Source organism: Thunnus albacares, chromosome 1 (assembly GCF_914725855.1).
Source record: "Thunnus albacares chromosome 1, fThuAlb1.1, whole genome shotgun sequence".
NCBI classification, from domain to species: domain Eukaryota; kingdom Metazoa; phylum Chordata; class Actinopteri; order Scombriformes; family Scombridae; genus Thunnus; species Thunnus albacares.
Window position 1 is genome coordinate 25,861,444 of NC_058106.1, and position 16,592 is coordinate 25,878,035.

At 41.9% G+C, this 16,592-nt stretch overlaps 3 protein-coding genes across 3 annotated transcripts; 2 read left to right on the forward strand and 1 right to left on the reverse strand.

The window, feature by feature from the left end:
- Positions 1-128: 128 nt before the first annotated feature.
- On the forward strand, positions 129-1,996 carry trmt10c (tRNA methyltransferase 10C, mitochondrial RNase P subunit). Its single transcript, XM_044352056.1, has one exon. The coding sequence runs from the start codon at positions 371-373 to the stop codon at positions 1,886-1,888; it is 1,518 nt and encodes a 505-aa protein (XP_044207991.1). The 5' UTR covers positions 129-370; the 3' UTR covers positions 1,889-1,996.
- An 85-nt stretch (positions 1,997-2,081) lies between these two features.
- Positions 2,082-6,889, reverse strand: blzf1 (basic leucine zipper nuclear factor 1). Its single transcript, XM_044352078.1, has 7 exons — positions 6,795-6,889; positions 6,412-6,498; positions 5,219-5,667; positions 4,858-5,057; positions 4,466-4,594; positions 3,629-3,851; positions 2,082-3,472 (listed from the first exon to the last, which is right to left on the reverse strand). Exons 2-7 carry the CDS (start codon positions 6,428-6,430, stop codon positions 3,287-3,289), a joined length of 1,206 nt encoding a protein of 401 aa, XP_044208013.1. The 5' UTR covers positions 6,431-6,498; positions 6,795-6,889; the 3' UTR covers positions 2,082-3,286.
- A 284-nt stretch (positions 6,890-7,173) lies between these two features.
- ercc5 (excision repair cross-complementation group 5) lies at positions 7,174-15,961 on the forward strand. Its single transcript, XM_044352045.1, has 15 exons — positions 7,174-7,596; positions 7,735-7,910; positions 8,030-8,145; positions 8,389-8,490; positions 9,036-9,096; positions 9,501-9,644; positions 9,730-9,940; positions 10,570-11,451; positions 11,532-11,782; positions 11,964-12,083; positions 12,657-12,870; positions 13,461-13,605; positions 13,795-13,995; positions 14,080-14,164; positions 15,256-15,961. The coding sequence occupies exons 1-15, from the start codon at positions 7,509-7,511 to the stop codon at positions 15,793-15,795; spliced, it is 3,336 nt and encodes a 1,111-aa protein (XP_044207980.1). The 5' UTR covers positions 7,174-7,508; the 3' UTR covers positions 15,796-15,961.
- The last annotated feature ends 631 nt before the right edge of the window (positions 15,962-16,592 follow it).

Sequence of the window (16,592 nt, forward strand, 5' to 3'; positions counted from 1 at the left end):
TATCGACGCTTCATATATAATGAAAGCTACTGTAAAACACTATTGTTTAAACATTTTGTTATGGTCAACCGGCTGAACATTTAAGACCAAATAAGCGGTGTCATGCAACGTAGCGGCGTTTCACTACGACACATTATAGTGTGACACAGAGCAACAACGTGACCTTTCCGCAATGTTTGACAAGCGTGGACGCTGAGACAAGTAAACCAGACTTCAGGACTATTTATTTGGACATTTGAGGGGGTGCAACTATTATTCACAATATTATTATAATGGAAACGAAACAAAAACGCGCCAGCTACTCTTCTTGTTCTGTTTAAATCCTTCAACTTGACACGCCTGCAGTCCTGAAAGTTTAGCTTTTATCACGATGTTACGGCTCTTTACAAGCCGAGGTTTTTATGAACTCTGGAAATGCAGTCATTTTGTGTCATCCTGCGTCACCAAGAGGCAAATTACCAGTTTTCTTCCAGCCAGCAGTGCCTGCCAGCACCGAGTGTCCATCCTGTCTCGCCACTTCAACACTGGGAGTCCGGCGAGGAAAGATGCCCCTCAGCCTCAGACAGATCAGTCAGAGGAAAGAGAGACAGTAGATTTGGACAAATGGAAGTCTGTAATGAGATCCCAAGCTGCATTAGACGAGAAACAACAAGTCATTGAGGAAGAAGATGCGCCAGGAGGTGATTTAAAAGACAGCTCTGCCCTGGAGGCAACCCGGGATCTGGTTGCGATGTGGCGTCAAGCTGGGAAGCTTGTACCTCAGGAGATGACTGATTTGGAGGTTCAGATGCTGGCAAAGCTCACCACCAAGTCCTCCAGGAAAAAGTACCTGAAGTACCTGGCTCTCAGGGAAGGCCACAAGAAGTCCCGTAAGGAGAAACAGCAGCAGAAGAAGGCAGAAAGGGAGGAGAGGCTGAAAAGAGATGATACGGAGGAAGGAGATGACCAGAGAGGACAAGAGATGAAAAACACATTCATCCTCCAGTTCTGGGGCCGGAGCCTTGACAAGCTTCTGGGCTGGAGGAGCGCCCAGGCCATGGTGTTCGGTCAGCCGCTGGTGTTTGACATGAGCTACGAGCCCAACATGTCCAGGCGGGAGATAGAAAACACTGTGTCCCAGCTGATGGAGGTGGAAGGATGGAACCGGCGTGCCGTTGAGCCTTACCACCTACACTTGTGCAACCTGCAGCCAGACGGGGCTTACAAGAACGAGTTTCTTAAACGGTACGGTGCAGAGGCCTGGGATCGCCTGCTCATCACCTCCACTGACCGCCAGCATGTCGATGTGTTTCCTCATGAACACCTCGTATACCTCACTGCTGACTCCCCTAATGTCCTCCGCACTTTTGACCACTCGAAGGTCTACATCATCGGAGCTCTAGTGGACCGGTCGATCCAGCCAGGCTTGTCACTAGCGAATGCCAAGCGTCTAAAGCTGGCCACGGCCCGTTTACCGCTGGATGAGTTCCTCCACTGGGAGTGCGGAGCCAAAAATCTGACTCTGGACCAGATGATACGCATCATGTTGACATTGAAGGACACGGGGAAATGGGAGGAGGCGTTGAAGTTTGTGCCTAACAGGAAGCATGATGGCTTCCACCCACAGCAGGCACAGAGAGAAATCACCAAGGACAGAGTCAGAGTCACAAGTCATGGACCAAGAGAGGATGGTGACAGGTCGTTAAGATCTAGAGAAAGAATGAATGAAAGGATATTTAGAAGTGGGGACCATAAAGACTCTGGGTTCAGTGGTAGGGACAGAGTGTCTGGACTGCACAGCAACAGAGAAAACAAATCAGCTGCAACCAGAGTACGGACATCATTTAAGAGCAGCATGGAGGGAAGAAATAGTGCAGGCAAAGGCAAGAAGTGGTGGGATAGTGAATGAACTAACATTGTCATTAATTGGTTAATAAGGACACATCTGTTTATAATCACTGTCTGAGGAAATGTCAAAAAACTGTAACAAGTGCTAAATAAAATGTTGCAATAGGTAGTCATTGCTGCTTAATTATTATTTCTTACCGTTAAGTTCCAATGCAATATTTTAATCAAGACAAGAACAAGACATTTCAAAAATGTAGAAACTACTTTGGTCTTTATTTTGGTCTGACATGAGAAACAATATTGCAAAAGATGTATAAATATTCTTTTGTGCTTTCACTGTAAATTATAATATCACCACCGCAGAGAGAGCACAGTTTTCTATACTGAGATTAAATAAACCAAAATAGTGTACAGCTTAGTTTTAAAAAAATGCAAAGGACATGTGCAATATATTACTTGTCATTTCACAGAAGTGAAAAAAAAAATCCATAATATTTTTTTTTTTAAATAATGCAAAATAAAAAATACCCATCATCCAAATCACTGACATAATTCAATGAAAACAAAATAAACCCTTTTGAAATATTTAGAAAACTGTTGTTTCTTTTTTTTTTTGAAACATCACAAAAGTCAAACTCTTGACAATATCCACACTTTCTCTAAAGACTGATACAATACTGCAGCATCATTACAGTCTACTGCTGTTCCATTAGTTCACCTCCAAAATACTTATACATATTATTCTTTTTCAGGGTGTAATACACAAAATGTTAATACAATGATTTAAAACTTGATAGCACCATTATACCAAGTGGGGAAACCCCTGCAATATAAAGTGCATCCTCAGTTCTTTTTGTAATTGTGGTCACAGTGTATGTGTGACGGCTCACTATCTGTTGTTTGTAACTGTCTGGGGGGCTTTTCAACAACACGTTGCCCCTTCCGGCCTCGGGTTCATCAGTACCATTGATGCAGAACAGACCATTATGAATATAATAGTGTTAAACAAACTAGCCTAATGTTCAAGTCTGAAGAACCGTGTAACACTGACTCATCTTGACCTCACAACACAGCAATAAATAGTTCTTTCTATGGTTTAAACAAGGCTACAATGGCTCTGAAATGCATTTTTCTTTCATCACTATCCGGTCATGATTCCTGAACAAACAAATTCAAGTTAAAGAGAATAAACAGCAAGTTTACAGATTTTAAAATCATCCTCATCATAAATAGTGAAAAATCCAATTATTAGGGCTGCTTTTCACAAAAATGAGTAGCAACAGACTCATACTGGTATGGAAAATGTCTTAGAATGACCAACTTTTGGTGTTGACTAACAAAGTCACTCAACACAGCAGCAATATCCTCCATAGTGAGTTCCTGTTCATACTCGGTCACTTTAAGTGGGCTCTGATGCTGCGCTGGTCTCAGATGAAGATGTGTTGCTGCTCTTTGACCTCTACAGCACCAGGATGTCTCCAGTGCAGCGCTCACAGCAGTTAAAGGTGATGTTCTCATAGCGGGTGTAGGGGTGAAACCTGCCGATGCTCTTCTTATTGCCCAGAAAGTTTGAGGGGGACGAGTCACTGAGCGGGGGCTCCACCTTGTTTTCTGAACAGGAAATTGGATCTAAAATCTTCAGCACCTAAGACAGAAAACAACATCACACATTTGTGAACCTTTTGGATTTTATGACAAATATTCAAAAATAAAAATGGTATAAAATTTTAGGGGGAAAAAAAGCAGAAAAAAAGGAAAGATTTGTACAAAGAATTAGAGATCCTAAAAACTAATTTTGTACCTTCTCAGCCATCTTCTCTGCTGGTGTGCTGCAGAGCTGTTCAGGTGTCGCACTGCTGCTTTTTGCCACACTGCTGCTGGTGTCGCCCAACAGGTGGGAGTTGATGGCGTCTGCTAGCTTATGATTGGCTGCTGCCAGCTCTCCTGTGCTGAGAGGCTGTGCGCTGGGGTAGTATGTCTGCTGTCTGCCCCATTGCAGAGACACCAGGAGCTGCTCCAGAGATCTGACAACAGAAAAGTAAGTCAGCACACAGACTTCTTTTCTCTGTCAACGGCACATTGCAGACAACTAAGGTCAGCAATGAAAACAAACCCGACTATCTGGAATTTTGTACTAAATAGACTCCGTTTAGCCAACTAATGAAGCCTCATTTTTGCACATAACAAGGTTTCTTATAGTGTTTCAAAGTACATAAAAGTATTCACACAACCCCTCCGAGCATATCCGTTTAGCATAAAAAGTGATACACGCAGTATGCGTTATGAAGAATTGTCAATATAATCATCGTCGTCATGTCAAACATGCTCTTCAGCAAAAAGGAGAAACGTGACTTTTCAATTCCGACAGCTGGTCAAGATTCTTCTTACAGGTATTTTACACATATTTTAAAAAGCATTTGATTAATCAAATGCAATTGACAGTCAACACCTAGAGCAGAATGCCTACTTTCTAATAATGTAACAATATTAAGAGAATGGAGCTACATACTGTATTTTTTAGTTAATCTATGTCACCTGTCCTTTCCACATTTTTGTTATTTTTAAGTGAGTTCTTAGTGAATACATTAGTTGATTTAGAAATGATAGATCTGTGATTATACTACAGTGTGTATGTTACCTATGAGTGAGCACCATGTCCCCTGAGAACTCTTCTCTCTCTAACAGCAGGTCCTGAATTGCTCCTTGCGCCTCTCTGGTCTGACGCTGCAGAGCTGCTCTGGCATTTGTCAGCTCCTCTGCCATGACTCTGAGGAGACATTGATGCATGTGTACATTCAGCATTCAGCATAATAACAGTGATTATGTCATTCCTTATTTATCCTTGTAGAACAATAATCTTTTTTATGTTATTTGTCTTCCTCCAGCACTGCTGAAGCATCCTTGACAGATGCTTGCCCACACTAATCTTCTTTTAAAAGCGAGGATGAGATGACACCGTCCCATCCCTTTCTCTTTCTTTCCATCTCCAACCATGCCTAATTATCACACATCATTTTGTCTGTTTCGTACTTGCTGGCCAGGAACTTGCTCCTCCAAACGTCACACTGGATACTCATGCGCTCCAGCTGCTCTGCCGTGTGTGCCAGACTCCGGCCCAGAGCCTCATTCTCCAGAATCAGCTGGTTCTTCTCTCGTGCCAGACGCTCAAAGTGGTACTGAAGGTCATCACCCACAGACGCCACCAGCAGTTTCTTTAGTTCACGGTTCACCTGCCACACAGAAAGAATAAAGATCAAGATATGTATGAGGAAATGGATTGTTTAATGTGTAATAATTTAAAAGCACTACATCACTAAAAATAAACCTGATGGGGCGCACCCTACTAGTAAATCTAATATCTAAGTGTGTATCTGACTCATAGGGGCCTTACTTCTGTCTGCACACGGAGCTGGTTGGAAAGGCCTTCCTTGTCCTGCAACAGCCTGCGTTCAGAGTTCTGCAGCTTCTCCAGCTGTCCTCTCCAGTCCTCCACCACAGGCAGCGGGGGAGAGCCTTGCTCCTCAGTCTCTCCTTTCCCCTCAGTTGGCCCTGCACGGCTGCTTCGGCTTATAGCGGCACGAGGGACAACGATCCTCACAGCATCGACCTCTGTGCAGGCTTCTCGACTCACCTTGCCCAGGTGGAGCACCCCGAGAGGTTGGGGTGCCACAGGGGGAGGAGGATGGGTAGATTTGGGGCTGTGTTTGGGGCTTGCCACCTTCAAGAGGGGAACCGGAGATGGACCTGGTGGCAGCGTATCTGTGGTGACCTCCAGGATGGCTGGTGGTTTTTCAGTTTCCATGCCATCACCAGCACCTCGGACGGGCACATGGGCAGAACCTGGAAGATGCAAACAAAGGGCTGAGTTTTATGCCACACTCACACTTTGCGTTACAATATAGCCGATGTGATCATATCATAAGTGGACCGCTGTCTAAATGCAGGTGTGCATATTTCTAAAAACATACTGAAGATGCAGTGGGATGCAGTCACACAAATTGGGTGCAAAGGTCTGTTTTTAGTGTTGAGCAGCAGACACAAAATCTGAAAATGAGATTACTTGAGATGTCTTGTGTTCAAAATACTATTTTGAAGTTGCAAATTGTGGATCTGGACACAGTGCACTAGGTCTAAACAGGGACTTAACCTAACTATGCAAGCTTAATGAGAAAAATGAGTTCCCTGCTTGTATGTAAGATGAATTAATTATAATAGAAAGGATTTTTGTTGTTTGTTTTGTTTTTTCTGTGCAATGCTTAACATTTGGCCCATCCCACATGGGGTTACAAGATACCACAATTTACGAAACATCTTCCAGTAATACATATACAAAGTATATAAAGAAGCATGTGTACAAGAAACAAACAAAAAATTAAAAACAATAAAAGAAATCCCAAATGAACTGTTCACAGAGAGGAACTATTGCATATCTACAGATTATATCGACTAAAGAATGAAGAGACTTAAAGAAAAGTGGTGACGAAAAAGTGCTGCAATTGACAGATCGGGTGAGAAACGTAAACAACAGTTTGCAGCATATAAACACTGAGGATTTCATCAAAACAGCTCACAGCTTAACGTTACCTCTCACAGCAGCAGTCATGGTGGAGGTGGATACACTAGCTGAGGAGGAAGAGTGTAGATTAGGCGAATAACGGGTTGCTGATCCTCCTGAGACAAATTTAAGAGAAAAAGCACTTTGTAAACAAATATTGTTACTATTCAGTGTTTATGACAGTGATGAAAGGGGGCCGCTAGTCAAAGGTCAACAGCTGAGGTACTGATAATAAGCTAGATAAGCGTTAGCTAGCTGTTTCCTGAGCAGTTAACGGGAAGTTTATCTGCCTAAATCACAGTAAGCTGACGTTATGCTAACAGGCTAGTTCTTGGCTAAACATATATACATTTTCCAGTAGCTATATCTAGGATTAAATGTGGATATTCAGATAAATTGTTAGGTAACATACCGTCTAACAGTTAGTGTTTCCTCCTTTCGCTGTTTCGCAAGCTGTTTATTTGGTCACCGGATACAGTTGGCTTCTCACGCGTTTTCTCGTGAATTTTTCCCTGATAATTATCTTTCAGGCAAAACTTCCTGTTATACAAATTCCGCCTCCCTCTTAAAACTGAAAGCCACAGCTTCGAGAAATTCTCTGTTTGGCACGATAAACAAACAAAATCATTCTAACATTAACTCTAGCAAATTCTAACATTAGTTCAAACATAGTGAAAATCAGCAGCGCTACACTAGAAAGCCTGACAGACTAACCTCAGGGAATTCAATACCCAGTGTAAAGACACATGTCCGGTCTCTCCACATAAAACTGATCTCCGATCAGCTGCTTGGTTATTTACCTATATTATCACACCAGCAACAAAAAACTGCAACTGACTGAGGACCAGAAAATATTTGGTGGTGTAACAGTTGAAAATGACCCGACGCATATAACGCGGAACCTTTAAACTAAGTCGATGTGTGTTCAACGGACAAAGGACAGTTACCCCACCAATGTTACTACGCTACCGTAGTGCAGTTTTTTATTTTTCACCAGCCGAGATGTTACGAAATTGATTCGCGATGACGCACACATTCTTCAAGGACGGTTAACCCAAGTTAACTCCAGAGTTTGCAATTTAGCGTACATTTTTTCGCGGGGTTTAAACTTTTTTTTACAGTAATCATGGGAGTGCAGGGACTGTGGAGGCTGCTGGAGAGCACAGGGAAACCCATCAACCCTGAGACACTGGAGGGACAGATCCTTGCTGTTGGTATCCAAACTATTGTGTGTCCATCTATCTAACATATGTTTCTATCCATCCAGCTCTTTTCCTACATCTCTCTGTCAGATGTATGGGTGTAACTGACTGTCTCCTGTTCAGCATTAACCTTAACCAGATCCCCTCCAGATATCAGTTTATGGCTGAACCAGGCAGTAAAGGGGGTGAGGGACCGTGAAGGCAACAGTGTCCACAACGCCCACCTCCTCACTCTCTTCCACCGCATCTGTAAGCTGCTGTTTTTCCGCATCAGGCCAGTCTTTGTGTATGATGGGGACGCACCACTGCTGAAGAAGCAGACTCTGGTAGGTCCAATGGTTGCTGATGAGTCATATAAACTCTTTTCTGAATATAGTAAACAGACTTCTACCAAATGGATGCGATTCACAGCTTTTCTATCTGTTACCGTGGCTTTTCCTTGCAGGCTCTGAGGAGGCAGAGGAAGGAGGAGCTGAGCCGAGAGTCCAAACAAACCAATGAGAAACTCCTCAAGACATTCCTGAAGAGACAGGCTATCAAAGCTGCACTTGGAGACCGCAGGTAAGGGATAGATGGAGGGTAACATCAGCCTCCGCAGACAACTCAGCCTCTGGAAGCAAATTAAATCCACTCACTGGCTGTAGAAACAAATCCTGCCAGAGATTTTCCTGCCTTTGTTTCTTCTACATCTCTACTTTCATACTGTGTAAATGCTTAATAATAAAACTGAACTCTCATACTAGATATTGTATTCTCACTGGTTGTGTCTAAAGTAACGCTCTTCGTTTTTCTTCTCTGTCACAGTAAGGATCCTCTACCCAGCCTCTCCAGTGTGAGGAGAGATGAGGTGGACGATATGTATGTCCTACCCGCCCTGCCACCTGCAGAGGAGAAGGACAAAAGCAGGTCAGAGGCTCGGGAAGGGTTATTAATATTCATTAGTTATGGTGGATGAAGTTGCAAGTACATTCAGTCAGAATATCTACTGTCTACACCCTGAGGTTTGAATAAGTCAGCTGAAAACAGAGAGAAGGCTGGAAAGTTTCTCAGCTTTGCATGTGTTAGATAGTAGGTTTAGGTCCACTGTAAAGAGAAAAGGTTTTGTAGTCATAGGGTAAAAGCACTCCTGAAAAGCCGAGCCAATAACTACAACACATTAAATAAATTTAAATGTTTAAAAAACAGCTGAATAGAAAGGAAAGCATGGATTGCTTTTTTCCTGACAATGAGACTAATTTCTTGTCTGTCATCAAAAGGACATCTGACACCAGACCTCTGTTTTTATGTTTTTCGTATTATGTTTCTCATAATACGAAATGATATAAACAAAATTATACGAGTACTAAAATCAGAAAGTGCGTCTCTTTTAGAATCCGGTTTTGTTTATACAGTCTTCTCTGCATTTCACCCGTAATCCTACAATTTTTTATTGTATTCCCTCGTCCCTGCAGTTCAGAAGAGGAGGAAGAGAAAGAGACGGAGGAGATGTTTGACAGTTATCACATGTATCAGGTAAAATTAGCACATTCACTGTGGTATCAAATAATTAGAAAGACTTTAATTTGTGCACAAGCTGGGCAGTACATCAATATATTGATGTTGTGGTAAGAAACAAGACTTAATCTGGTATTTTGGACATTGTAATACTTCCATATAGCTTAGATTATGTTGGACCCTTGTCTTAAAGTGTTTTACAGCAAAGTAATACTGAATCTGAACTTATTAAACTGCTCTTGTTGAGTTAAATTAACAGTGAAGGCCTCAGTTTGGACTTAATGTCAACTTTACAAAAGGATTCTTTCTCAAAATTTTCTTGTGTGTCAGTATCTTCTGAAAGAATTTAGAGTCGTGTCGAAAATATCATCAATCATTTTTGATGATTGATAATTGAAGTCAGATTTCTCACTATGTCTCAGGGGGAAATGTATGACGACCCCAACTCTGTGGACATCAACTCAGAGGAGTTTGCCAGCCTTCCTCCAGAAATGAAACATGAGATACTCAAAGACATGAAAGAGTTTTCCAAAAGACGCCGGACTATGTACCACAAACCTCCAGAGGTACCTTTCACTCTCATTCACATAGACACGCAGAGATATAGACACGTCCTCCTCTCAACATTGACTCCTTTTCACTTGTACTTAGTGTTCAGGAGACTTTTCCCAGTACCAGCTGGCCGGTCTGCTGCAGAGGAACCAGCTGAACCAACGTCTGGAGAGTGTGGAGAAAGAGATGAGCCAGCGGAGCGCCGGCAGCGCCCCGCAGCTCTACCAACAGGATGGTGACCAGCAGAGTCACGACATAGAGTCACACCGACTGGTTTCAGAAGACCATTCCCACTATATCCTTATTAAAGGTGAGACAGCAACTGCTTTGAAAATTGGTTAATATTTTTCAATAGTATAATAGTAATTTTCCAAGCAAAAATGCCAAACATTATCTGGTTCAAGCTTCTCAAATGTGAAGATTTGTTGCTTTTCTTTCTTTTGTTAACAATATAAACTGAGTATCTTTAAGTTTTGGACTCTAACACATAAGATTTCCAATCCATGGAAGTTGTGACGTGCATTTAAAGTATTTTCTTAAAATTAATAGAGTAAATGATTAATTGATTAATTGGCAGAATAATTGACAATGAGAACAATCATTAGTTGCAGCCCTGTGTTTACTCAGTGAAAGGACCAACTGTAATGCCAGGCAATGGTAGTATTACTGATATAAAACAAAAAACAGACAGTTGTTCACTGTGATAGATTACCAGTCTCAGTCATCTTTTAAGTCTGCAAGTAGATTGGAATACAATATTAAAATATATGGAAACAAATGGCTGTTTGTTTGTACTTGTTGTAAAGTGAAGGTTGCATGATTTATAGGTGATGAGTTAAAACATTCAAACCACTAGTATGGTCCTTTTTTTTGACGGGTCTTCATGTGGTAAAAGAGACTGTAAAAATCTAAAATTACCTCTCATCCTTTGCCATTCAGGCTCCAGAAAAAGTGAGAATGTCCCGGAGAGTCAACCCGCAGCAGCTCCCTGGTCTGGGAGCTCCCTGTCAGGCTGTAAGAGGCGAGGCGCGGACAAACCTGAGCCCCTGTGGCGTCCTGTCTGCGAGGAAGACGCAGATGTGCGGGATTCCTCTCCAGAAGACTCTAAACCCTCTGTATCTAAACCCTCCGTTTCCACTCAGGGAGACACATCACCCCCCTCGCCTCGTACACTCACGGCTATACAAGCTGCGATGAACGGCAGCTCGGATGAGGAGAAGGTGGAGCAGGATGAGAAGGATGGCAGTGTGTCTCCGCGTACTCTGCTGGCCATCCAACAAGCTCTGGCTGAGGAGGAGGAGGATGCAGCAGAACGTAGGACTCTAATCAGTAACTCACCCACCAAGCCACAGGTGCATATTCATCATCCTGTGCCACAAGTGGTCATCAGCAGCTCAGAGGAAGAAACAGGACCAGATGTTTTGCCAAAGTCGAATTCTTTATCCAATGAAAAATCCTATTTTAAGGTGGACCCAACAGTCCAAAGTTTACATGTCAAAGATAATTTGTTTGTTAGTAGTTCTGAAGATGAGATGGAGGAAGTTATCGGAGAGAGAAATAAAGCGCTTCGCCTTGCGGTGCCGCATCAACCTCAGGGCGGATCTGATGGACAAAAAGAGGCAGAGAGACTGATAGAGGTACAGATGAAGTCGCAAGAGGAGACGAGCAAAGAAAAGTTGACAGAAAAACAAGAGGAGCCCCTCAGAAAGACTGAAACTCATCCTTTAATACCAGAGCAAAGGAGAAACGAGTCCATTGTTCTACAGGAGAAAAATGGAGACGACTTGAAGTCGGAAAGCAGTGAGGAGAGCGAGTCAGAAGGTAATATCCTGTTTAAGATCAGACTTATTCATTATTTGCTAAACAAGAAGATGTTAACAAAAGATTTGACGTTTTCCCAGAGAGCTTCATCGAGGTATCAGAAGAAGAACTTCAAGAGGAGGATGCAGATGAGGTCGGTGACGATGGGACCAAACAGGAAGAAAAAGCAGAAGAAAGTTTGACTGAGTCTCCCAGCGGTGTAGCTGCTGCTTTGGATTTAGAGGAAGAAGAGGACAGCAAAGGGCAGATTGAAGAGAATGAGCTGAAGGAGGAAGCAGAGGCAGAAACCAGCCCAACTCCAGCAATTAATGAGTTTGAAAACGTTGATGTTGTGAGTATTCTTATCAGTATCGTTAAGAGCTCACAAGAGGAAATTGGTGCATTTCTTAACTTCAGTAATGTCTATATTTCCCAAAAGAGCTTTAGGTGGAGCTGTTCAGCAGTGTAATGTGTGTGTGTGTGTGTTTGTGTGATGCACAGCTGATGGAGTGGTTGTGTGTGTTGTGCTGCAGGCTGAGCTGGAGGCTCTGGAGAGCTCTCTGCAGGTGGAGCAGAGCAACCTGAGGGAGCAAAAACAACAGCAGGAGAGGATGGCGAACACAGTCACCGGACAGATGTACCTGGAGAGCCAGGTGAATATTTTAATATCACGTCAACACATATGAACCACGCAGGCACTCCCGCCTCACACCTATCCTTATGAAAATAGTTGACATATGAGCCTCTGTCAAAAAAAAAAAAAAAAAAGGACAAAATGAAAATGAACATGTAAAAACTTGTGCATATACTTAGACTGAGATCTGACAAGCAACAGCAGGTGTGTGAAAAACTCTCGGGTATAAATCTCTTCATGGTGCCTCTGCCAGTTCCCAGTGCTATGACACGCAGTCAGTATTATTTCACTGTCTTTACTGGGTGTGTGTGCGTCTGCCAACTCACTCACACTCTTAAATGCCACAAGCTGTCAACATTTTCTTCTTCATAAAACCTCCAAAGTGCCTGACAGTATTTACTTTCCAGGGCTGTTTTGATAACGAGCTGCTAAGAGCGAAGGTATTTCTGAGACAGCTACAGACACACGCACACAATCCCTCATTGTCTGTCGATGAAATATGACTTATTTAAAATTCTTGCAAATAGCGTCAGTTGCATAAAGACATCAAAACACAGTGAGGTTAAAGCATATTGTGGTTCTTTGATTCCAGGAGCTGCTGCGGCTATTCGGCGTGCCGTTCCTGGTAGCTCCGACGGAGGCCGAGGCACAGTGTGCAGCACTCGACCGAGCGGACCAGACTAACGGGACCATCACGGACGACTCAGATGTGTGGCTGTTCGGAGGGCGACAAGTCTACAAGAACTTCTTCAGCCAGAACAAATATGTCACACATTTCCAGTTGAGCGACCTGCAAAACCAACTAGGTCAGTGGCTGCAATCAACTCAGAGTGTGTGTGTGTGTGTATTTGTGTGCTTATACATATGTTGGTCCAGAAAAGATTTCCAAGTGTTTAATGTTTCATCCTTATGAAGTATATAACATTTTTTATTATTAATTCCCTTTTTCCTTTTTATTAAATTGGTCTTTCTAAATATCTTGCATTCGAAGGAATTTATAGCAATTCCTCAGGTCCTTGTTTTTGGGGAGAAGCAGACATCTTTCAATCAGATCTGTTAAACCAATATTCATTTTCAAACCATCGACCAAAATCACAATCATGATGCTATGTCATGGGACCTTAAAAATGTTCTGTATCAAACTTGCAGACACCCTGGCTTACTGTATGTGTGCCTGTACATGAAATGAGTTACACAGGCTGTCATTTGCAGCTGCATACTTACATACGGTATTTATTTAGTTGCATTCTTGCTGCTGTAGATGGTCTATTTTATGACATTCATAAATGGGAATAAATAGAAGGTGTCGACATTGTGCTAGGATGACACATCACAACACTAATTTGATACATTTATGTTGCACATATCAGGGACAAGTGTTTTTGTTCTGGTTCAGGTTTGGACAGGAACAAGTTGATAAACCTGGCTTATCTGCTTGGAAGTGACTACACGGAGGGGGTGCCAGGGGTCGGATATGTGACTGGCATGGAGATACTGAACGAGTTCCCTGGGTTAGGACTGGAGCCATTAACTCAATTCAAGTATGTGTGTGTTTTATTGTGTTGGTAAATTGTTTGACAGGTCCAAAGTTAGTGCATTTTCAACATGATTTTCAAAGTCTGGAAAACTTTCACTGTTTTTTTCGCCATTATCTTTCCAGTCTCTCTCTACTGTGACTGGCAAAATGTTTAAAAGTGAAAAAATAATATTTAACTGTTCCTTCCCTTTAGTAAATGGTGGTTGGAGGCTCAGGAGAAAAAGCGCTTGGTAGCTGACCCTCGGGACACGAAAGTTAAGAAGAAACTGAGGGATCTAAAACTTCAGCCTGGGTTCCCCAACCCTGCGGTGGCTCAGGCTTACCTACAACCTGCTGTCGACCAGTCGGGCGGCTCCTTCAGCTGGGGACGTCCACAAATCGACATGCTCAAAGAATATCCTTTCTCTTTGTGTCTGTATGTGTGTGCTCATGTTTATGAATGTGTGACTTTTTAAATTTTCCTTAACCAGGCTCTCACGTTCTGTCAGAGTCGTTTTGGCTGGAGCAGTCGGAAGACTGAGGAGACTCTTCAGCCTGTGATCAAGCAGCTCAACACCCAGCAGGTAACTGAGAGAGAGAGTCTCCTTTGTACAGTGGGATTCCCAACCAGGGGCACTTTTACAGTTTCCAGGGGGGAATGTGGAAAATTCAACTGATAAACAGAATTGATTTCATTTAAAAATATGTACAGTATCAGTCAAAAGTTTGGACACAGGTCCACTTATTTGTAATATGAAGGGAAATAAAAAGGAAAATAGGATTACAAAATGGTGTAATGCTGAGTTTTACTATATTTATAATAAGCAGTAATCTGCCCACCAACCTGAGTCAGTAACATGTTAACACTGTTGCAGTTGAGAGTGTATGAAAACTAGAAGTTGCAATAGTCAGCTCAAAGCAGTGAATAAGTAGTTGAGATAGAACTTTACGTTAGTTAAAAGTAAGGGATGAACAGTTTTGAGATAGTTAACACTAGCTAAAATTAGTAAATAATAGTTAAAATGACTGTTAATAATGACAAGTGATGGATAATGACATTGAAAAGTATTGGATAAATAGTTCTGAAATAGTTAGCTTAAAGTATTTAGGTTTTATATGGTTGAAGTTAGCGGTTAGCTAAAAGTAGTAGATAAGCACTTGAAATTGTTACCTAGTGTCAGCTAAAAATAATAATGCTAAATAAAAAGATCAAATTGATAGCTAAAAGCATAGAAACTTAGTTGAAATTGTCACCTAAAAGTAGTTGAAATACTGGTAGTTAGCTAAAGGTAATGAATTAACAGTTGAAATAATTAGAAGGTTGAAAACTGCCACACCAAGTGGTAGTACAGATAAAAACTTAAGCAAAGCAACCTAAACATTGACAACTCAACTGTATGAAACATATGATATAAATATAAATAAATAAAAATATAAATATTTACTTTTTATAAAATTAATAGTTTTAAATAACATCCAGTTAATCTATTCAAAAAACATATTTGGAACATGACTGGTGGTGCCAATGAAGGGGTACTTGAACTCATCTGATAGAGCAGTGGGGCTACGTCAGACAAAAAAGTTTGGTAACTACTGTTGTACTAGTTAGTGCACATAGTATCCTGTCTCTTATTCTTCTACATCATTCTTACACTCTGTCACTGTTTTGGTTTAGACTCAGCTGCGGATCGACTCATTCTTCCGCATGGAGCAACAGGAAAAGCAGGCGATCCGAAGCCAGCGACTCCGCCGTGCAGTCACCTGCATGAAGAGAAAGGAGAGAGAAGGGGAAGAGGAGGAGGAGGACATCGAGGAGGAAATAGCTTCCCCATCCAAATCTAAGAAAGGGAAGTCAGCAGGCCCGAGTCAGAAGAAAGGAGAAAATGGAGGCGAGAGAGAAGAGGAGAGGTCAATGGCAGGAGGAGGGTTTCTGGGGTCAGAGGTAATTACTGAATCTGAATCTCCTCTTACACCTTTAAAGGGTGTGAGCAGCTCCATTCACGAGGTCCTCTCAGTAAAGGCCGCTGTCCCTCAATCTACTAAGGCTGTACCACAGAGGGTGAGGCAAAGCAGCAGCAGCAGCTCTGGTGAGGACAGTGATGGTACTGGTGAAGTTGCTTTGGTTACAGCCCGATCTGTGTTCGAGAGCAGCCGTCGAGGACGTGGTGCTAAAAGCACAAGAGGGAGAGGAAGGGCAAAGGGAAAGAAGCTATGAGGGGGGAAAAAATGAACTTCAAGCTTAACATAAACATAAATTGTCCGAGCAGAAGGACGGGTTCATAATTTTCCCAAGTCTGTCCTAAAACAACAGTCAGGTGCCCAAATCAATATTGAAATAGGTTTTACTTGCCATAATCATTCCTCCTGTTCATACTGACCATTACAAGATCCCTTCATAATGCACTTACAATGTAAGTGACAGGGAACAAAATCCACAAGCCTCCTTCTGTGCAAAACTATATTTCACAGTTTATCTGAAGCTAATATGAAGCTTCAGCCGTCCAAATTAGTCAAATCAAGTAGATATCTTTCAGTGTTACCATCTTTTTAGTGCCAAAGTCTCTGTCTGAGGAAACACAAAGAGCGAATTTGATTCTTAAAAGACTATAAATGTGGCAAATATCCTCTTGATATGACTAACTCAGACAGCTGAAGCCTCATATAAGCTTCAGATAAACTTTTAAATTCATTTTTGCACAAAATGACTGTGGATATTGGAGCCCATCACTTACATTGAAAGCACATTTGAAGGGGATCTTTTAACAGCCAGTATGAACAGGAGGAATGATTACAGCGAGGAAAATCTCTTTCAGTGTTCATATGGACACCTGACTAATGTTTTAATACACATTTGAAAATTTGTGAACCTATCCTTTTAAAGGCAGAACTGGTCACACACTCCAAATAACGTCTGTAATATCTTTGATATTTATTTGATAAATATTAATGTGTAAAGGAATCATGAACTCATCAGCACTGATGAACTGAGCTTTTTATTGATGTGATTGAAAA